At 39.5% G+C, this 22,260-nt stretch overlaps 1 protein-coding gene across 2 annotated transcripts in view; it reads right to left on the bottom strand.

Moving 5' to 3' along the window:
* Positions 1 to 1,433: 1,433 nt before the first annotated feature.
* Positions 1,434 to 22,260, bottom strand: part of LOC110047035 (diacylglycerol kinase delta-like) — a 36,317-nt gene continuing 15,490 nt past the window's right edge. For both annotated transcript variants that reach the window (XM_089294765.1, XM_020752760.2), the window contains exons 7-34: positions 21,925 to 22,057; positions 21,228 to 21,340; positions 20,056 to 20,181; positions 19,408 to 19,518; positions 19,208 to 19,273; positions 18,622 to 18,704; positions 18,277 to 18,385; positions 17,175 to 17,314; positions 17,031 to 17,103; positions 16,151 to 16,257; positions 15,673 to 15,775; positions 14,701 to 14,923; positions 14,272 to 14,412; positions 13,525 to 13,906; positions 12,553 to 12,663; positions 12,188 to 12,284; positions 11,709 to 11,770; positions 11,227 to 11,269; positions 10,849 to 10,917; positions 10,332 to 10,379; positions 9,926 to 10,057; positions 9,306 to 9,427; positions 8,268 to 8,382; positions 7,862 to 7,963; positions 6,948 to 7,058; positions 6,267 to 6,369; positions 5,831 to 5,970; positions 1,434 to 5,661 (exon numbers count right to left, since the gene is read on the bottom strand). In XM_089294765.1, the coding sequence (XP_089150891.1) occupies positions 5,494 to 5,661; positions 5,831 to 5,970; positions 6,267 to 6,369; positions 6,948 to 7,058; positions 7,862 to 7,963; positions 8,268 to 8,382; positions 9,306 to 9,427; positions 9,926 to 10,057; positions 10,332 to 10,379; positions 10,849 to 10,917; positions 11,227 to 11,269; positions 11,709 to 11,770; positions 12,188 to 12,284; positions 12,553 to 12,663; positions 13,525 to 13,906; positions 14,272 to 14,412; positions 14,701 to 14,923; positions 15,673 to 15,775; positions 16,151 to 16,257; positions 17,031 to 17,103; positions 17,175 to 17,314; positions 18,277 to 18,385; positions 18,622 to 18,704; positions 19,208 to 19,273; positions 19,408 to 19,518; positions 20,056 to 20,181; positions 21,228 to 21,340; positions 21,925 to 22,057 (3,333 nt within the window). In that variant the 3' untranslated portion in view covers positions 1,434 to 5,493. The remainder of the gene's footprint in view (positions 5,662 to 5,830; positions 5,971 to 6,266; positions 6,370 to 6,947; positions 7,059 to 7,861; positions 7,964 to 8,267; positions 8,383 to 9,305; positions 9,428 to 9,925; positions 10,058 to 10,331; positions 10,380 to 10,848; positions 10,918 to 11,226; positions 11,270 to 11,708; positions 11,771 to 12,187; positions 12,285 to 12,552; positions 12,664 to 13,524; positions 13,907 to 14,271; positions 14,413 to 14,700; positions 14,924 to 15,672; positions 15,776 to 16,150; positions 16,258 to 17,030; positions 17,104 to 17,174; positions 17,315 to 18,276; positions 18,386 to 18,621; positions 18,705 to 19,207; positions 19,274 to 19,407; positions 19,519 to 20,055; positions 20,182 to 21,227; positions 21,341 to 21,924; positions 22,058 to 22,260) is intronic.

Raw genomic sequence — 22,260 nt, 5'->3', positions numbered from 1 at the left:
TAGTATTACGTGTTTCGCGGCTATAATATCAGCCAGTTAAGCGAGTCTGTCTGTTAGCAAAGGATTTTCATCTTCGCAGTTATTTTTCAGTGATGCAGCAAAATAATTAAGTAAGCTGGTACATATAGTTATTTCGTTTGCCACTATCAGTATCAGTTTTGCTGTTAAAAAAAAAGTTATTGCCCACCAAAAAAATTCATGCACAACCTAAAGGCAAGAAAAAAAATTCAGGCCTCAGAAAATTTTTCTTCAGTTTTGTCTTGGGTGACCCACTGGGGATTCCAGAATAGTGCGTTGTCTGGTGATTTTGTTCAGCGGCATGAGCGTGTACCCACACCATATCTTGCCTAATATATATCTTGCCTAGTTCATGAGGTGTACAGCTTTCTCCCAGGCCTTCATGGTCAGTTGATTTCGGTGACGTATCCGAGACGAACGGCCAGACACTTTTCGCCTCGGACCACGTGACCCGAGGGAAATCCTCTTTCACCACTTGTAAAAAAAAAATAGGCACACGAGGCGTGCATAATCTACTCCATCATTGACTGACTGATCGATTGATGGATTTGTTTTCATATTTGTTCTTAGATGGTGGATAATGGCGTTCTTTGATGCCTGATAGGAATTGGCGTTTTCAAATATTGAGAAGCTGGGCAGTGTCATAGTGGCAAATTTTCGTTTTATAAAAAAATTAAAAAAAAAAAAATTCGTTTGATGCTGGTAGTCGACGATTCTAGTCGACCACAATCAACCTCTCTGGGTGCACTGAGTCAGTCTCGTGACTTCAGGTTTACGATTACTTCTGAAGGGCTGCGTCTCAAAATTACTTTACGAAGGGCTGTGGCGTAGTCAGAAGAGATTAATATGTGTCTTTTTTAATCCACTTTCAAATATATTAAAACCGCGTATTGTTTTTTTGTTTTGTTTTTTTTTGTTTTGGTGGAAACGTAAGCTCTCATAAATTTTGAAAGGTTGTTTGTTCATCCCTACTCCATCCTCCCAGTCTTTATGCGAAAAGCCCTGGGAACAAGGTTGAAAACTATTTTAAAAAATAGTGAACTGTTTCGCAGCATTACGCAATAGAGGACTTTTTCCTTGTTTACATAGCCTCAACTAAACACCTGGGGGGTTCGGAAAATTCGAGACAGTTATGCAAACCCTCGACTGTGTCTCTGGTTTGCATAACTTTCGAGAGTTCTCACAGCTCCCAAGTGTTTAGATGTGGCAATGTAAACACGTACAAAGCACTCTGTTGCTGTTATAAAATATTTCTCAGTTTTTACATACTCTCATCTCAGCACACCTATCGACCAATGGGAGCGCGCGTAGTATCTCACGTATTTTATAACACAATTCGCGATTTTTTTAAGAGGCCGCTAAACACTAAGTCTAATTTGATTAAACTGAATCAAGGAACAACGACTCCCAGTGACTATAGTGTACACATTCTTTATTGTAACGAACGTTAATATTTAACAATACAGCTATTAAAATTACAAAGTCGTTGCTGGTCAACGATAGAGCATTAACCTACAGTTTTTATTTAATAATTTTCATCGTCAACTGATCGATAGTAACGAACGATAGCGTTGATTAATTATATAGCTTTATTCCCTTTTCGCTGACTGGTGGATAATAGGGCCAGTATTAATTTTCAACCTGAGCAAAACAACTGCGGGCGAAATAATTTTGCGATCATTAAATAACTGATTTAAGAGCCCGTTCAGACTACTTAATGGTTTACCTATTACACAATAACCGGGGATCCGTTTGATGCAAGCTTTATCGCTTTAAGCTTGTATTGGCATCACTAAGGATAAAATAACTCCGATATTTTTCGATATCTCATATATATCACTATCACTTGATAACGTTTTTGATATATTTTATTTTTTACATCTTAACGTTGGTTTTTTACCATGACAAATCAAAAGCAGAGCACAACTTACTCGGAATCTTGGATTCAGAAAACACAAACAAAACTCGAGTGAGCTTCCAAGCTGGATCATAGAGCTTGCATAAAACGAACGGTTATCAACCTTAACTGGGTAATTTGTATGGAATAACCTTACAAAGTTTGACGCTTTTATGAAAACTATACATAACAACAAACAGACCAACGATGGAATAATAAATATACTTTTTTTTCCCTCTGTTTTACAGAATTTACTCGTATGCTCGTATTTTTCTTTTCTCGTTTACATTTTATACAAAATTAATAACATTTCAAATTTCTCTCGTGTCTCTACACTTCACTGTACAACAGTTGAGCTGGTTACCTGACCACTCATAGAAGTTCAACACTAAACAAAGCTTTGTTAACCCTATACTCCAAGCTAACAAACGTCTCTCTCTTAACGCGCTCAGTCACATCCGGGTCATTTGAGAATCGACCCAAAACATTCCATACTGATGAAATGGATCTAAAGATCTGTGTCTCTGATTGGCTGTTGCTCGGTGACCAATTTTCGCGCGCAAATAACAACCAATCAGAGCCAATACATGGACCACTGCGTCACCAATATGAAATGATCGAGTCAATAATCTCGCTTGGATGACGAAAGCGCGAAGTAAAAGGTTTGCTCTATTGGGGGCTCCTAACAGTGCACATCGGTTTGAAACGCTAACATGAGAACCCTACTCAATATTGTTGATTAAATACTCTTAACATTGGTATTTGGTTTCTAAATGTTCTTTTTAAAAAAGCCGAGAAAAAGATGGAGACAAACTAAGGTTGTATCTGAGAGGGCTGTAATACGGAGGTGACTTTCACCACAAAACGAAAAAGCAGAGCTTGAAGTTAGGCGTGATTTGTCCAACGTTCCCTAGGAGGTGAACCTTCAAATTTGATATGTTTTATCCACAAGAAAACCATTTCTAAAACGACAAAGAACCAAGTAAACACAGGAACATGCAGGAGATTCAAACTGATGTGCAAGTAACGCTACCAGACATGGACAATTCACATTAGTATATAAATATCAAATAATGCTTGGAATAGAATTTAGCATAACACGGAATACCTAAACACGGAGAAAATTTATCAAGTGCGGTGCGGTTCACAACTTCTCTTTCACTTGAAGTAAAACCCGCAATATATACTATATATATATATATATTAGACCCTCCAAATATTCAACACATTCCAGACGGTAAGGAGTTGAAATCACATATTCAAAAGGTGGTTGTAAAGCTGAGCGAGAAAATAAGACGAACGCCGATATACTAAATTGTTAATAAGTCATTAACGTCCTCCAGTTTTATCGGTTCTTGCCGTACAAATTAAACTTACAATAAGGGCCTCCACAGACTAGACATTTAGTTGACGACAAATGTTTGTTATCGACAACTCAATGTTATTGACAACTAAGGGCCTCCACAGACTAAACGATTAGTTGTCGACAACTATTTGTTATCGACAACTAAACAATTGTCGACGACCAAAAGACAGTCTGTGGGACAGGTTGTGGACAACTAAATGCGAAAATTTTACGTTGTCGACAACTTCGCAGTTTCCCTTTTCCAGAAGAGAAACTGCTAGTCGTCGACAACGTAAAATTTTCGCATTTAGTTGTGGACAACCTGTCCCACAGACTGTTTTTTGGTCGTCGACAACTGTTTAGTTGTCGATAACAAATAGTTGTCGACAATTTAGTGTCTAGTCTGTGGAGGCCCTTACTAGATCGGAAGCGAGCATTCCATTCAGTGGAAAACGGTGAAAAACGCCGACGACAACTACTAAGCAGTTTCCTTTTTCGAAAAGGGAAACTGCTTTAAAACTAAAAATTTAGCGTTTTGTTGTCGACAACTCATCCCACACATTACGCTTTTTAGCTGTCGATAACATTTAGTTGTGGATAATTAATAATTGTCGACAACTAAACGTGTAGTCTGTGGAGGCCCTGGGTACATTTATGACAATGCCACAAAATTTTAGTGCAGTAAATAAAAATTATTTCAATAAAAGATTCAGGGATATTGGCCAAGATTGCAATATAGTTACAGAAAGTCATAATTCTACATATTTTCAGAATTTCAAGCCAAGATGATGCATTCATTTTGATTCCAATTTTAATTCTCAGATGGTTCAGTTGAGTAAACGTAGAAGGCTTTGTATCTTTTCTTCGTCATTTCACCTCCTGATTTTAACGCCAATTTTCAATACTGTTGGAGAATTATATTTAATATCATAGCATTCCCCTGAGGTGAGTATTACGGCTAAATCTTTTTCGACGGATATTTCCCTCTTTCGCCAAAACCGTCGAACATACGTCTATAAAGGCTGAATGAATTAATATAGTCACTTTCAACCAACGATAAATGAATGAAGCTTACACGAATAACTGGACTGACTTTGCATAATGATTTACCTTGAGACACTAGTTCAACATTAACACTAATCTTAGGCCTCGTCCACTCTACGCCGGAGGAATTTGAAAACGCAACAATAACCGGCCATTTTGGAATTGTGTTTGACGAAACCTCGGGCAGGGAAATCACAATACTATCGTGATGTCATCGTTTTCAAAATGTTTTCCGTCCACACGAAAACGTGAAGCCGGCGTTTTCAAATTCTTCCGGATTGAAAAGCGTTTTCTAAAAGCTCCGTTTTCCTGACAGCTTAGTGTGGACGGCAGGACTAACCGTCGCAAAAAGCTGCGTTTTCAAATTTATCCAGCGTAGTGTGGTCACTGCGTTATAGGCTTTTTGAATATTCTTTTTCAAATGTATCTGACCTTTATCTCTAAGACACTATTCTGATAATAGTTACTTTATAATGCTGCGAAATTTTCTTACCTTTTCTCTTCCCTTGGGCGTCTTGAAGACGAATATTTTAAGACATTTTTTTTTATAATAAACAGCGCTTTACTGGAGCACACTACGGACCTATGCGCTTCGGTTTAATGTGGAGTGTAAACTTTCTGCATATAATGGAAACTGCATTTTTCAGTTCCCCTCAGATATAAATACATAATTACACCAATTGCAAGATATTTTACAAACTTTAAGGGTATCATTCTCAACAAGTAACCAGTAAAAAGATGACTTTGACAAAAAACGCGTTACTGACATCTAGGAATGAAAAGTTTAAAATTGCTGTAAATCTTGCAAATAGCGCACTAATTAAATTTACTACGTTTTGAATCCGGCGAATAGCTATTTAACAAAACCGGCTGTGAATGATAAATTAAAAGCCTTTCAGCTAGAATAATGAATTTAATACAACATTTCATTCTCTTTACGGCTTTGCCTCTCGTCACGCGAAAAAGACGATTGCGTGACGAGCAACGGGAGCACTTCGAACTGACTTGTGACGTCAGTTACCCGCCAAAAGAAAGGTTGCTAAGAAACGACATGCACTTTGCAAACGCTCCTACAGAACTAAACAATCAAATGGCCGAAATAAATAGTAACGCGGCTGTACAGTTATTCAATTTGTAATTTTGTTTGGATTCACGGACAGATGTTTAAGAAATTGATAATTGCATACTTTCAGTGGCTGTCTTCCTTGTCAATAGCTCTTTTGAGCCGTCCTGCCCTCTCCTCAGCTTTCGCCGTCCGTTCAATCCTCTCAGCTGATTTCGGTGACACGCCGCCGCACAAAGCTCTGACGCCGTGAAGAATGCGCTTCACGTGACCAACTTTCGTCACGCCAAGTTCCTAATGAGAGAAAAAAGGAATGCAAACTCCGTTATGAGAGGAAGTCCACTTTGCAGATGTTAAGATAACCTCCCAAACAATTCATCACGTGATCTGAATGAACACATTGGCGGAATCCGTCTATGCCATCTTGTCACCTGATTATCAAAGGACCTGGCCTATCACGTACCTTTAAATCCGGTCTCTCAAGATTTAACAGTTCAGGACCCCGGACGTCATGCTTTGCAAATTGTTCCTTGTATTCGGCTAGTCCCAAGCTCTCCAGCCAATTCCCGACCTCTTCCACTCCCCAGAACTTAATCATGCGACCTGGGGACAAATAGAGGCCAGTGAGCAGCAATTACGATATTTTAAATTCGAAACAGAAGGCCAAGCTACTCAGTTTATGGACGCCACTGTTTCAGGCTTGACGATATTAGAACCTTCTTCCATCCCTGACATCATAAGCCATCCCAGCTTACAAATTGGTTCACGTCATTTCTTCAAGATCGGTCTTTAAATTTAGCCATTGTGGTTGGATTTCCTCTTTCAGTTGTGTAATTTTTCAGCCGTCTTGAATTACTGACCAACTTACAGAACGTAACAAATACGCGGCAATTGCTAACCTGAAGGAGCTGACCCAACTTTTGTCATTTCCGGTTTCTTGGACTTCAGCAGTCCAGAAAAAGAGAACTTGCTTCGTCCTTTGCCTGAAGACTGCCTTTCAACCTGAAATCCACAAATTGAATTTCACCGTAATTCAGTATTAAATAATATTGTTATATCAATTTTTGTTTGCACTAAATTTGTCCATGAAATAACCCCCGTATCTCTCCCAAGGACTAGTCTACTTTCGAATCTCCGCCACCAAATTTGACTTAACTATATACTTTTACTTTTACAACTTCTATCAACCAAAGTCACAACTTAAGAGGAGCTTGGTTTTTGGTTCGGCGGAGACTTCCAACCATTCAGACCTTTTTCTGCATTCTTCGTGCAGTGGTCTCACACGAGGGAGCGTGCAAGATACTCCGTGACCGTGTACGTGAACCAATTACGTTTCGTGGCTGCTTGTATAATCTGATTTACGGAAGCCAACGTACCGCACAACTGATTAGGCTAGTCAGTAGTGTTTCAGCGAAATATATTTTGTAGTGCCAATTTCAGCGTTTTTAAACAGTTTAAAAGACTTTTTACAGTGTGTCGAAGAAATATCGAAGACGAGATAGAGGCTTTAAGACCTAGAAGCTGGCGGGATGAAGATTAATCAATTTAATTTTGCGGTAATCGTGTGATGAATATCTCACTTCTTCCTCAGTTAGATTTGTGAGTCCGTAGGCTTCAACTGTCTTGCTGATGAGAGGTTTCACTGATGAAACAGCAGACCAGAGGTTCCGTTCCACTTCTGGCGGTACCGACTGCAAGTTGATTAACAAAATAATTTTTAAAACGGCGAATAACTTTAACTATACCATGCACAATTAATTAACTTGAAGGTTGAAATCGTACGGAGTATCTTTCGCAAAAGACTGGTGGTTAAAACTACCAAGTTTATGGATGAAACCCTAGTACAGTTTGTGACCACTCAAATGAAAGCTATTGAGCAGTACTTTCATGTGGTACCGTTTATTACGCTGTGCAAGGTGGTTCTAAGTTCTAAGTCCGTGGATAAAACCTTAGTGTGTGACCATTCAAATGAAAGCTATTGAGCAGTACTTCCATGTGGTGCTGTTTATTATGCTGTACAAAGTGGTTCTAACTTCTAAGTCTGTGGATGAAACCCTAGTGTGTGACCATTCAAATGAAAGCTATTGAGCAGTACTTCCATGTGGTGCTGTTTATTATGCTGTACAAGGTGGTTCTAACAAGGTGGTTCTAACTTCTTAGTCTGTGGATGAAACCCTAGTGTGTGACCATTCAAATGAAAGCTATTGAGCAGTACTTTCATGTGGTACCGTTTATTATGCTGTGCAAGGTGGTTCTAACTTCTAAGTCTGTGGATGAAACCCTAGTGTGACCATTCAAACGAAAGCTACTGAACAGTACTTTCATACTGCTGATTTTGCTGTTAAAGTTTCAGGTGTGTGTATATGTAATGATCACTCAAACGAAAGCTATTTTAAAATCAGCACTTTTATGTAGTATTCTTTCTTCTTGTGGACACTGCCTATGAGCGTGAGCTTATCTGTATGTCATACTTTATTTTCAATTAAATACTCACTGGTAAAAGCGTGGGCAGCTCAATTTGAAGAAAATATGTGACCGTTTGAACCAAGGCCCTCCCGGTGGTCACAAGTTCCGTTATACGTCCTTTATTTGGGGCCTGGGTAAGATAACAAAACATGAAAATACCATGTGACTCCAACTGGGTAACAGCAACGAGGAAAGCTAGGAACGAGACCTCGCTGTCAAGACGAGGCTTCATTCTGAGAAAAGTTAAATTTTCGTATCATTGCATTTATTATAAAGGCTAAGAGCCTACATAGCCCTAACAAGCAAGTAATTAGTCGTGCAGCACCATTTCGCGTCACATATTTGTAGCTTCCAAACACTGTCACGCAAAAACTCCTCACACTTCAAAAGAAAAGCTGCGTGATGACCAAGACCACAGAGGACACTGGACTCACCTCAGGGATTTTTCCACCATCAGGCACAAGTTTCTCTATGGAATTCGCGGCGGAATCCGCTAAACTTAGCAAATCCTGAAGATCATTTTCACGCGATTCACACGCGGTCTTTACACTGAAAAAAAGAATGAAACAACACTGAGTCAATCTGTCTGTAACAATGTTACGGAGCCTGAAAATGGGCCAGTGGCGTCAAGTGCTGGCGCATGCCTCCTCGTGTTATATTCTTTAGCAAGCGCAATTTGAGACCCCGGGGAGGTACTCTCATAAATAAGCCATATAGATATAAGCCGCTGTGAAGGGTATGGTTTTCAGGCAGTTCAGTCTGGGATAGCGTATAGAAATCAGACAGTTTTGGTCAAGAATAGGATATAATCTACCGAAAAAGTGGTCAGTGTATAAATAATTTAGTCTAGAACAGGGTTCTTTACCCGAGGTTCTATAATAGAAATTTAAACTCGGAAGTCACTTTGTAAAATATTGGTATACTGTAGTTAGCGTACGTTGGACTACGATAGTGATTAAGTTCCTGCATGGAAAACAGCTAGTCTGGGATAAAACGTTTTGGTGTCTTGTCTACAATAGGGCTGCAAATTCAAGCTGAGCATGGCCTACTATAGGGTAAGGGTTTCAGTGTACTAGTCGCAAACTCCTACCGAATGATTTACAGAGTACCCCACGGGCTTGAGAAGAACGATAGGCGCTCTCGAGCGAAGTCAAAGAATGATCTCTAAATGCAGAACGAAACTTGCGATGAACAGTTCAACTTGCATCAACGTAACAACGATACTTCTACCCGGTACACATCATAGAAATAACTTGACTTGAAATGTTGTGGCAGACAAGCATGACATTGACACATTTGATGAGGGTGCCTTCACCAACGATCAAAAAGTATTCTTAACCATAACCGCTGGTCCCTGAGATCTCGGGCGCTGTAATGTAAGTATGTCAGCTCTCGGCTTGTCAAACTGTTGAAAATTCACGGAATGTGCCAACACTGTGACAAGACATTACAGAGATACACACATTTCTTACCAGTTGACTAAAATACTCAGACACTGCACGAGGGAGGTCAGCACCTCCGCTTGCGCGCTGGTCACACTCGAGCTGATCTTTTCCTGGAGTTCTGTCCATTCTCGCAACGTTAACTCGAATTCCTGAAATAAAAATCACAGTAAAAAAAAATAACTAAATAAATACACGTTCTGTAACAGAATCCATTTCGAAATACACTGTTTTTTTCTATAATAAATATCGACTGAAATTTGCGAAATTTTAAGAATATTTGAACAAAAACCCGAAGCTGAGACTTTGAAAAGAATATAATTTTGTGTTGAAAATTTGTGAATACAATACAATTATATGCTTTGAGCTAAACAGCATAAAATTCTTCCTTTCTCTAAACGGCAAACTAAGAAAGAAGAAGTTGTGTGTGTCGTACCAGGCTTAATTGCCTGCAGTCTGGCAGAGTCAATACAACGGAAACGTCATAGCAATAATCTAAGAATATTCACAAGAATATTATCAGCCTAAAATCGGCAGAAAAATAACTTCAGCCTGGGCCGGAAAAAACAATATTCTTATGGGAAAAAAAAGAAAGCCAAAAACCAACTCCATAACAGTCATTTACCATTTATTTATTCAAATAACCTTACCCTGTCTCTAACCAACATCTGCGCGCGGTTTTTATGAACAATCTTGATATATCCCGGAGGTTGCATCCAGGCTTCCCCGTCCACTTGAACGGGAACTGATTCACCAAATATGGAAATTTTAACCGACCGGCACTGAAAGTAAACCAAACCAACACCGAGAAAACAATCTCACAACGCAAGAGTTTGAAAACCATTACATGATATTAATACCAAGAACGTCAAATAAAAAAATATATATATTAAGAAAAAGAAATTTAGCCAAGCAAACTACCTTGCATGAAGGCTGACTGGCGTCAAAAGAACTACGCAAACGAAGAGGTTGTAAAAGTACTTCAAGTCTTAAAGACGCGACTGCGACACCAAAGATAATGTTTTTATCGGCAGATTTACGAGCTAAATAGCTTACCTGAGCGATCCTGTGGTGCTGCATTCCTCCAAACACTTTACACATACCCTGATGTACAACAGAAACGAGTCAAATATTGCTTACAAGTACCAATTACATTTATGAAACAACACGAGTAAGATACAAGTTAATTTCGCTCACAGTTCCCACATAAAAACACCCAAAACGGATTGTGGACCTGCTGCCTCGGCGCCGATTAGACAGAATACTAAAAATGAGCTCATTCTCTAACTCAAGATTACTTAAAGAATTGCCTGATAGGGTGGGGGGGGGGGGGGGGGAGAGAAAGGCGGGGAATCCATTCAAGGTTCTTGTTGTACCATTTCCGCGCACACTTTGTAAGCGAACTCGCCAACAGTAGTGTTGCTAACCAATACTAGTCAGCTGGCACTGAAAGTAAACCAAGTAAACCATTTGCCAGCTGACCAGCAAATGAAACCCCGTGCTCATTTAATAAATAAGGGGACTGCGACTTTAAAAACAGCGCTAATTGCACAAAAAATTAAAGCTTCCTTACCATTTGACTAGCACCGAGAACAGCCACAACTTCAAGGATGTTGTCATCGTTCGAAGGCTCTGTAAAACCCTGCAACATTCAACAATAGTATTAAGCAACGAAGGTATTGACGGGCTCAATACTTAATAGCCTAGCAGTCTGCGGTTGATAACAAAATGACGGCCGCTTCTTGGCGTTTTCGAAGTGTGTGTGAAGAGGATTTCGTTAAACTTTGGAACGACTATTAGATCTAAACTAAAACAATTAGATTATTCGCTCTCGATTTCTATGCGTGTCAGTTGACTCGGTCTGGACCCTCGGCAACTATCACGCGATAGAAATCTTGAGCTCATAATCTAATTGCTAAAGAGAACTATTATCAAAGAGTTGAGCACTAACGTCATCTCTCCCGGTCCCCCAGAAGTTAGCTCCACCCATGTAACTGCAGAACAACAAAACAAAGGTGATATCAATCAGAGAAGAAAGTTATGTGCAATTTACAGCTGACTGTCAAAAAGTAGAGACGAATTAAATCAGTGTTTACGGTATTTTCTCGCTTTGCGAGCTCTACAACTGTTTCTTAACACTCGTTCAACGAGCTCCTCAATCTTCTACATGCAAATAGGCCATTTTCGTATTCTCGGTATTGGACTGGGACTAGCTTGCAATGGAGGCTCGTGCGGGGGAATACCATTAAAAAGAGATTACCGTCATTTACATTTGAAAAGACTCCCCGCATTAGCCTCGTTTGCAAGCTAGTTCCAGTCCAATACCGAGAATACGAATATGACCTATTGCAATAAAACATCGTCTTTCCTAGCGACAGTGAAGATTATATGCTTGACATATTTTTCCATTTGTCAAAAACGTTTAATTAGTACCTTGCTATGTTTAATACTACAATTCCTTGAAGGCTTGGAAGATTAATTTTGTGTCCATCGCACTGCAAATTAAACAAATAACGAATATCAATGGCAGTCTATATGTTAATTGCCACGTGATATCCAGGTTGGTCTGGGAAGAAGAGCAATAAAATTCAATATTCGCATGTGATTGGATGAGAGGTTCGGAAAACCAACACAGGACAAGAAAAGGTAAGACAACTTTTATTCAAACACGGAAAGAAGGCCATAAGACCCTTTTATAACGGTGAGATTTTGCTGTTTTTTGGCTTATGATTTCAAAGTTCAAATCGCCGCCTAAACGCTCGTAATTGACACAGACAGCTGAAATGATCACTACAAAATAGTACTTGAAGACACAGCTCTATTAGCCGTCTGAAATAACGACAGTGCAGGTACATCTGATAGAATCCGGAAATATAACAGGTACCAAACAAAAACCCATTGATTCTTCTTACCTCTAGCCTCACTCTCTGATCTAGATTCTTATAAGTTCTCTGTAACAGCTCTCGTCCACCCAACAAACCATAGTAGAGCAAATTTAGCGCCCGAACCCTACAACCAAAGGAGAGAAAGTGTCGAAACGATGGTAAGCATAATTTTCTGCATCTAGCGAGATGAAAAATGTAACTTCTTCTTACAGTTCGTCTGACTGTCCAGCAAAAAGGTGGTTAGAAAAATGAAAATCATCAGGTAACAGATTGATAAAACACCAAATTCTCATTATTGTTATAGGAAATGTATGGAAAACCGAACAGAAAATTTACATGTCAAGCGTGGAACTGATAGGACTACAAGTTAAAACACCGTTTCAATATCGTACCTGAATTTCTCTGGATGTTCTTCCCTCCTGGTGTGAAAATCCAGCGCAATCTTAGCGTCCAGTCCGATTCCAAAGTAATTGTTCATGACGCATTTTTCCGTGAAACCCTCACTGTAAATAAAATTTCAATTCGCCATACAGTCAGTACACGCGTAAACGTTGGGTACTGATTTTGGATTTATAAGTTTTATTTTGTAGTAAAAAACAAAGTGCTCGACGACCATAATGTTCTCTTTGTTAGCTCGTGAGCAAGCTTTCTGGGAGTAGCGGGTCCAAGAACACCCATGAGACCTTGCTCACAAGCTGCGTTATTCCAATAAGCACCGCGTTTGAAATTGTTGTTTATAAATACAGGCTTCATTGCACTCCACTCGCACTCCACCCGCACTCCACTCGCACTCCACCTTTACAGTGACGCCAAAGTGACGATTTTTCAAATTTTCTCAAATTCTACCCATTAATTAAGGAATAGTGTCCAATTTTGTTTTAGTTATACCATGTGCAGGGTGCTGTTTGTGTACTGTCGTGAACTGGCGTCTCGTCATGAAAGATCATAAGTACATTGTACGAGAGTTATGAACCGATCAATGGCGAGTGAGCTAAACACAAACACAAAGCCGCTAGAAAAACCCACCCCGATGAGGACAACCCTTCCTCTTACGCGTCAAAATGTCGGAACTTCCCTGAAGTCTTTTATTAGGAGAAAACGTTAAAGAAGCTGAGTCACGGTTTGCGCATATTGAAAAGTTTAGCCTCAATTTTCAAATTCGTCGTTCGTAATCCGTGTTCATCTTCTTCATCCTTAGCCATCCTAGTTCCTTTATGGTTTATCATTATCTCTTTGGTGTTTTTCTATCTTGTTAAACTGTTATTTTCAGGTTTCCTACCATTTAAAGGTAATTTTTTATGTGGCCAAAATAACTCAAAATGCCGTGACTGAGCCCTTTTAAACTTCATGAAGTCTCAACTTACACATCAAGCACGTTGTTCATCATGGGCGTGGCTGCAGCGCACAGCGCGTCAGCACTGGCAAATAGCGCTCGACCAATCAGAGAGCCCACCAGCCTCTCACTGGGTCTCTCCTTAAGAAACGCTCTGGAGATTATACAACCGCTGAATTGTACCGTGGGCCTGCCACTTGTTCCAAAAAGCTTTTCGTCAAATGGCGGTTCAAAGCTGAATGGACGCGCGCAGCCTCGGCTGATGCATCTCGGGGATTTTCGCTGCTCTAAGGAGGAACAGCCGGCAGGAGTGGAGTCTGGATCTAGCAATCGATTATCGGAGGGACCTGGGTCAGAATTTGGACCCCCTTGGGAGTGGCCTGGAACGGTAGCCAAGATGTTCCCATCGTTATCTGAAATGACGGTCAAAGCAAAGTCAGACGAAAAACTTTTCTGAGGACAATCAACATTAATTTCCGTGTATCAGTGTTCTAACCATGCAAAAATTGCAAATATGATGTTCTTTACGCTTCAGGTAATAGTGCGTAACTAGAGAATGTAGCGTGACTCTAGAGCACTGATGTCACGCAAAATGAACCAGTCACACTAACAGAATAAGAAAACTGACACGCGCATTACTTTATAATTAGAATTTTGCGCCACGGCAGACAACACAGACAAAGTGGAAACATACAAGTGAGTTTTATTTTCCTTGTGTCTCGTAACTCCCTGAAATGACGGGATGATTAAAAGGTCTGTATGATTGACACACATATACCTTGTACGGGTTCCAGTTCCTCCTCAATGCGAGCTGTAGATGTGGTTACGACTTCCCCAGCCGCTGACGCGGCCACCGTCACAATAGCTTCCGCTAAGGAGCTAGTGGACGCACTCGTCTGTGCATTCTGCTCATCTACAGCTGTGACAACAACCACAAAAACAAGTGAAATATAGTTTATTACACACTCAGCTATACTCGCAGAATATCTCCCTGAAACAGACACTTTGGATTGGAGAATCAAAGATAAAGACTTGACAGCTGCCAGGAAATAACCAAACTTCCAGAGGTGACTCCAGACCCTTTGTAGAAAAACCCAAAGCATCTCCCCCGAAACGCATGGATCGTGCTTCATACATACAATTAAGAAAGCCTCTAAAAGTGGTACTATTAAGTGTTTTTGTTCCCAATGTAACATCTAGCACATACCTTGTTCTGCATGTTCTATAATCTGTTTCAGCGCCTTTTTCAAGCTGTTCGCTCTGGACATAAGAGCTTCCCTGGGAACGAACACTTTCTGCTTTCCGTTACCATTCCCAGCATTCCCTAGGCCCTCAGGTGACACTCCCTCCTTTGCAGGGGTGGGCAGGGCTTCTGATTCTATGCTCAGCGTGTTCAGGAGAAGGTTCAGCTTCTCATTAAGTACTGCGCACTGAAAAAGGAAAAGGAGCCTCATTCAGAAAACGGAACACATGTGGCTGATAGAGAAGTACTGATACAGGTTAAAAGAGCTGTGAGCTGGTAGACTACGAGTAGTCCCTCTTTCGCTTAGTCCATGACCGTAAATAAGCCTCGAGGACAAAATGGCCGCGCGAAATCCTGGGGGCGAGAAGCCCTTCGCGCGCTTCTCGGCCTCAGGATTTCGCGCAGTCATTCTTTTTTTTTTTTTTTTTTTGCGGTTTTCTTTCGCGTCACCCACGACCGGCTAAGCGAAAGAGGAACTACCCGTAGTCTAGTTAGTTTGCAGCTGTAATAGCGTTTATTGCACTAAGTCCACTAAAACAAATGTGGCGCAGGTAATAAATAATCACCATAAATTAAAGCAAATCTGTCTATGACGGCGCCTCGAAAAATTTTAAGGCTAGTCCATCGTTCGGGATTCGTCTCAATCTTGCCTTATCTTAACCATTCTTTTTCATTTCTGATTTATCATCACCTCCTTGGTGTTATGGTGTTGTTCTACCTTACTAAAGCATAATTTCGTGGCTTCTTTTATAATTTGTAACTGACTTTACACTCGCTAACAAAGCTCCTTGGAGGATGCACCTGACAAAATTATGCATCAAAACTCAGTCCTTGGCGTCAACAGAAATTCAAGAGTGATAAAACGATGCTATGTAAAAGACAAAGTGAGGCAAGTGCTCAGAACACACTGTGACGATGCTAAACACTTGTGCTAACCTTTTGTGCCAGGGAATCTGGATCGTCGGCCTCAGACGGATCAGAAGTAGCTGATGCACTACCAACCTTGGACACAAAATCCTTGACTGTCTCACATAGGACTCTAGGGAAAAAACGAAACAAGCAAACATGAAACGTTCAAATATTGACTCTTCATTCTTAGTGATCGCTAGGTTTTTTCCTTGAAAGTCAGTGCGGAGAATTTGCTAATACATCAATTAAGACAACATTTCCTTGTTGATGATTTCGGTCTTGATTCTCACCACTTGTTTGCTTGACATTGGGTTGATATTATAAGAGGAAATTTGCAGTCGATCACTCCTGGCACGAGCAACTATATCTGTTTAATTAGACTACTTGATCCTTCTGATGTTTCCAAACGACGTCTTAAATTTGAAATGCTACAATAAAACTCTTAACTGCTGAAACTGGTTCTTCAGATTTAAATAATTATTACCTAGAAAGTAATTTTTTCTACCTTGCGGAAGAGATGACGACAGAATGATCACTGGAATTCAAAATTCTTGTTAAATGTGTTGCAACGTTATTCTCGAATGTGTCCATCATGTCGACTTCATGTCTGTACTGATAAATACCAAAAAAAATTGACATAAAAACGAGAGCTCCGAAACTGAACTTGGAAACACCTCCTCCACCAAACGGGGGGGGGGGGGGGGGGGGGGAGCGGGGAGCAACTCTGGCAAGGGGGGAAGGGGCTGTCCCATGTTTCCAACTACGTAAAACACTAGTTCGTATAGTGTGATCGTCCGGGTGAGTGTAGTTCTGAAAAGAACCGATGTTCATTGAACCAATGACTGATGACAAACTTTACACGAGTCTTTCAGCCAATACCATCATGGCTATACTGACCAATCACGTTCAACGGACCAGACTTATAACATCATCGACTGACAAACACTATTCACTTGACTCTGAAGATGACTTCCGCTCAGGTTGTCGAAACGTCAGTCACCAACAACAGTTCTTTTCAAAACTACACTCACCCGGACGATCACACTATACGAACTACTGATACTCCTGGGTTCAAACCATTTACTATGCTACGTAAAACACAGAAGGCATTCTTTGAGTACTCCATTCCACAATAATGGCAACCTCTACAAAGATCTCTTAACTTATTAAATCAAACTTTTGTGACAATAAACTTCTGTGCTTCTTTCTCTCTTGAGTTTTAAAACAGCCAATCGCAGTCAGAACATGGACCTTTAAAGTGTAGCATCATCAGGATGGAATTTTTCATATCGAATTTCACATACCTATCTCAGAAGAGACGGTACGGGTACCAAACTAGAGATGAGTGTTTTCACACAAAGAATTACACCAAATTAAAGACTTACTGGCGTATCAAGTGTTTCTATCGATGAACTTCTAGACGCCGACAAGGGCCGCTCCTCTATCATAATACTCCATCTACAAAAAGAAGTGTACAGATCAGCATCGTATAACGATCATATGATGTGTCTCTCTGGACTTTGACCTACCTGTCAAGCACTGCTGCCTTTGCTCTCTCAAGATGTTGGAGAAACTGCGTCACTGCATTGTCGTCATCAAATGATGTTCCCCACCCAAGAACTCTTGATAAGTCATTTCCAGTCCCGAGTGGTAAAACACCAAGTTGACACTTTGAACAAGAGGAGTAAATTAGCACAATGCATTACAGTAGTAAATAATGTTTATAGACTACAAGCTCTGAAATTCACGCATTCTTGGCACAAAGGCCTACTACCAAGCTTGTTCCACGATTTCTTTCAATACGCCAGTGAAGTACATGGATACTACACCAGATATGCATCTGGACAAAATCTATACATATCATGTAAAGTGCGTACCAATTCTGGTAAACAAACAATTGCTTTTACAGCGACTATACTCTGAGACAATATCCCTACTCGTCTTGAAGATCTCAATGCGTTCAACTTCTCGAAACATCTGAAACTTTATTTACTGTCTGAACAACATTCTGAAAACAAGTAATATTTCTATATGCTCCTTTTTTCCAATTTTATGTACATATCTCATTCTCTTAATAGCTTTTTTCTCTTAAATCTCCATAGAAACATAATAATTGGAGGCTGACTAGGAAACCCTTGGTTACTTCAGTCTCCAGACTCATATAATACACTTTTCTTTGTCTTTACATTTCACTGATATTAAAAAAACTGTAAATGCACGAGTAAATAAAGTTATTGTTGTTGTACAGTAAGTTGTCAAGCAAGCTTGAAAGCATGGAAAGTTGTGTTGCGGAAATACTGGGGGATTTCTGGAATACTAGTAATTTTCAGACACGTATGGCAAATAGGGCTAGCAATTTGCTAATCATTTTTTAAGACAGATAGAAACAAAATGACCAGTCATTCCCAGAAATTTTCAACCGGTTCTGAAAATAAAACTGGCCATATCTAGAAATCACCTCAGTTGTCACTTACATGTACGTTAACAGAATAGTGTGTTTTATGGGTTAATTTAATTAAAGAATGCATGTGAATGGACTTCAGTATGCAGGCAATAAAAACACTGTGTGTAATAATGTGGTGTCAGTATTAGCAAGGAGGTTCAAACAACTATGAATTTAAGCATTCACACCTGAGTAGACAAATTCATCTGGTCCACTTCATTCATTACCCAACCTACGGAGCCATCACCGCCACACACCAGAATACGAAAATGATCAAACTTTTGGAACAGCTTAAGTCTGTTGACAAACACAGTAAAACCAATCATATTAAGCTACTATAGTTATTTTCAATAATCTTTTCAATTAACCAAAACAAATGGTCATACAGCTGATAGCCATGTACATAACTGTTTGAAACACTTGCCAGAAGATCGACTACATCAACAACTGAAAGAAGTTCTACAGATACATTTAAAACAGACCCCTCCCTCTATTTCCTCTGTTATGCTCTCTGTAATGATTGTGTCACTTACCCTTTTGAAGGGCCGCCTAATGCCAGATCAAACACTTGAATTGGATTTAATAATTGTTTAAATTTTCTAACAAATTTAACACCCTGGAAAAAAAGACCAACAAGAAAGTGATTTGTTACGTGGATTTACTTATAGGAGATCCTAGCAGGGTAGGGTAAGGTTAGGAACTCCCAGGAGTGGGTGGGTGGTGTGCATATCATTATTTTTAAAAGCCCCCCAAAAAATGAAAATATCACTGGTTTGAAAAGTTTAGCTTATGTTGAAACAAATTCATCTAGGTTGAAATAATTCTGACCTAAAGAACAAATTGGCCTACAAGCTTGCAACAACAAGAAATTCAAAAACAGATCCTTCGATGTTGCAAATTTTCTGCTGGAGCAGACTCCTCTAGGATGATGGGGTTCGCCTCACATTTTCAACATCCCTGCTCAAGTTCTGGCTAAAGGCCTGATGACCTGCATCAAAGGCTGGTCATGTACAAGAGGAAAATCAACACAAAGATGTAAAAAATATATTAACACTTGATAACTTCATAAAAACTTCAACAAGTGAAGTGGAATATGAATACAGTAAAGTAATAACCAACCTGATTTCTGCCACTTTTAGAATTGACAAAGACAAGCATAGGAAGACATCCTTGAGGTCTGATGGACTAGAAGAACAAAAAAATTAAAACAATTTCTTCTGTTTTTTCAATGCATGTACATAACTATACTATGTCACCCTCAGATTGTCAATGTTTTATGCTCATGAGATAGAAAACTATCTTTCTGCTTTAATACTTACATTCCAAACAAGAGAACCAGAGGAGCTTAGAACAGAAACAGGAGGCAGGGTGAAGAGCGCATTTTCACCAAAAGAACAATTCAGTGACTGAGATCTACATGTCTGGTGAGTCTGTGAATCAAAGCAAAAATTCTACATAAGTGCATAGAAATAAACAGTAATGTTATTATTTGAATGGCCCATTCTGTCACAGTATTCTGACCACCATTTTGTTAAGCTTCCCTAACAGATCGTCAGTACCTATGTATTCTCCTGGGTGGAGTGAAGCTCTTGTCCTTAAACCTTTCACCACCACTGGCCAGGCTACTGGCGAGGCTACTGGCCATAAAGCAAAACTCCAAGGCCATATAAACCCAATAGCTAACCCAAACAAAATGATGCTTTTAGACAATGTTCTTAAACAATCTTTACATAAAGTGGTAAGAGTTGCCCACCACTTTTAATTGTTTAAATTGTGATTGTTTTGAATGAGAATTAAACCACGTCCACAAAGCAGGATCTTGGTAGCTCTTAGGAGTTCTTTTCAAAAATTTCCAGCAGGCATCCCCGTCCTTTTTATATTGGAGTCTCCCTGAGCTAGTAGCATGCAGTGGTGAAAAGGTTCAACATTTTTCTATTTAAAATTACACATCCACCAAATTGACATACCATTAAATTACACCAAAGACATCTGAATCCCTGAAGCCGCCTTTTACTTCCACATATTTCATCGCATACTCCGCATTTCGCTGATGGAGGGAGATTTCCTTCAAGCCACTGATGTGGCACTGACAGCTAGAAATGAATGAATAGATAAATACTGGTCTGGGCAAAATCAGGCCATCTGATTTGCTCTTTCATGAAAGAGAACAGTCATCACTTTCCGTAAAAAGTCATGGTCTTAACTGAGGGGATAGCATTATCTTTGTTGATGTCTTCACGCTACAAATTTCAAATTTCAAAGTTTTAATATCCAAACAATCTAAAAGCAGGTACTTAACTTGTAAGATGAAAGAACACAAAAACATGTTAGTGCCAAGTTTTAAGAGAGATGATGTTCAAAAACTGCTTCAAATGATACACATGTTCAAAAGTGTCAATAATTTACGCGCAAAGGGCAAAATAACGTCTCTCTTTGCATTACATATGACACAGACAATAATCAGTAATTCGACATGAAGTAGAACTACATGTATTTATCTATGCACCATATTGTACCATTGTTATACTTAATTTAATTTTCAGTTTTCCTAATTCTACATGTAACTTTGGCTAGTAATACTGAAGTAACATAGACCACTTACAAGTGATGGGGGAGGGGGCAAGAACCTGGGAAATAGCAGGAGGGTAAAGACAATGGGAGAGAAAATGGCAGGGAGGGGGGATTCTAGAAGGGTGGGAAGCAGAATTAAAAGGACAAGAACATGCTGAAGCCAATAAGCAAGGCACAAGGGCAGGACTCAGAAAAAAAAAATTAATTCCAGCTTGCCCTTTCAGACAAGCAGCTCTGAAATTTTGCTTGCCCTGGGCAAGTCTTACTTCACTTTTGGTCGAGGACTTGCCTGGGGCAAGTGAGAATGAAAAATTACGGTACTTGTCCAGCAGGAAAATCTACTTGTCTCAGACGACCATACAGTACTTTTTTCAAGCCCTGGGCAAGGGTAGGGAGATAACAGGTGTAGGAGGTGGGACTTTCAGGCGTCCCACTCTCCTGGTGTCTCCACCAACTCCTAACTGCAAGTCAGAGTAAATGGCTTAAGAAATCTTCAGACATTTAATACATAATTATGCATGATGTTTGTCAAGTGTGCTGTTGTTACTACAACACATGTTCAACTTACAGGGTCTGACTCATCAAATTCACAATGTTCTCTCTTGAGTGATTGTACTGTTGTCCATTTGCAGTTGTTCTTAGCTCGCACAGCACATCTTCTGTGAACTTTAAATCTACAAACTAGAGAAAAATATGATAACAAGAGAATTGTCTCTCACTCATTTGCTCTTAATGTACCATTAAAAAACTCTTGTATCAGTAATTTCTACTTGAAAATGTTCAATAAATGATATTGAATATTCTGGTCAAATTCCTACTTGAGAATGAATTTACATGTATGCAAAGAAAAGATAGATTTTATCTCTCCAGAAAAGGCTTGCATGAAACTCTCTTTGGACTACAGGAGGGAGGTGGAAAGCACCTGTAATGATTTCAGACTTATTTTAGAGATGATTTGTAACTTTTTGTGCCTGACAAGTTTTTGCTGACACAATTTGATATTTCTGTGACAACAGCCTATGTTTTGGGAAACTTTTGAATCAATATTTGGAAATGTTCTTGCCAGGCCATTTTGAAATTTTGAGCAAATCAGTTAAGATAGTAGGTTTTGAATGTCCAATGTTGTTTTTATATGTGCAATAAATGTGACCACAACAATATAGAATACAGCACACCTGTCAACAGTGTTTTCCACCAAATCAAACAAACTCAATATCATTATTCATATGAAAAATACTAAACTACTCATTATTCAAGACATATACCTTCACACGATAATCCCTTTGATGTGCCTGACAATGTTTCTCTGCAAACATTGCAAAATGTTGGTTTTGCATGGGAACATGAGTACATATACCAATTATGGGCCCCAGACAGTCTGTCTAACAGATCTGATTGCTGCAAAAACAAACAAAATGATCCTGTTAACAGTTATACGCATCAGAGTAACACAATTAAATAGGAATGAAAATGAAAAATTAATGACCTATTTATGAAGTAAATAAGGACAAGCCCATTCTTTAACATTGAAAAAATATCATACGGTTAATGTTTCAACCTGATCATTTTCATTTGCTTCACCGATCATTTTCAGAAAAAGT

Source organism: Orbicella faveolata, unplaced genomic scaffold (assembly GCF_042242905.1).
Source record: "Orbicella faveolata isolate gen_17 unplaced genomic scaffold, um_ofav_v1 contig_25, whole genome shotgun sequence".
NCBI classification, from domain to species: Eukaryota; Metazoa; Cnidaria; class Anthozoa; order Scleractinia; family Merulinidae; genus Orbicella; species Orbicella faveolata.
This window is presented reverse-complemented; position numbering and strand designations above follow the sequence as displayed.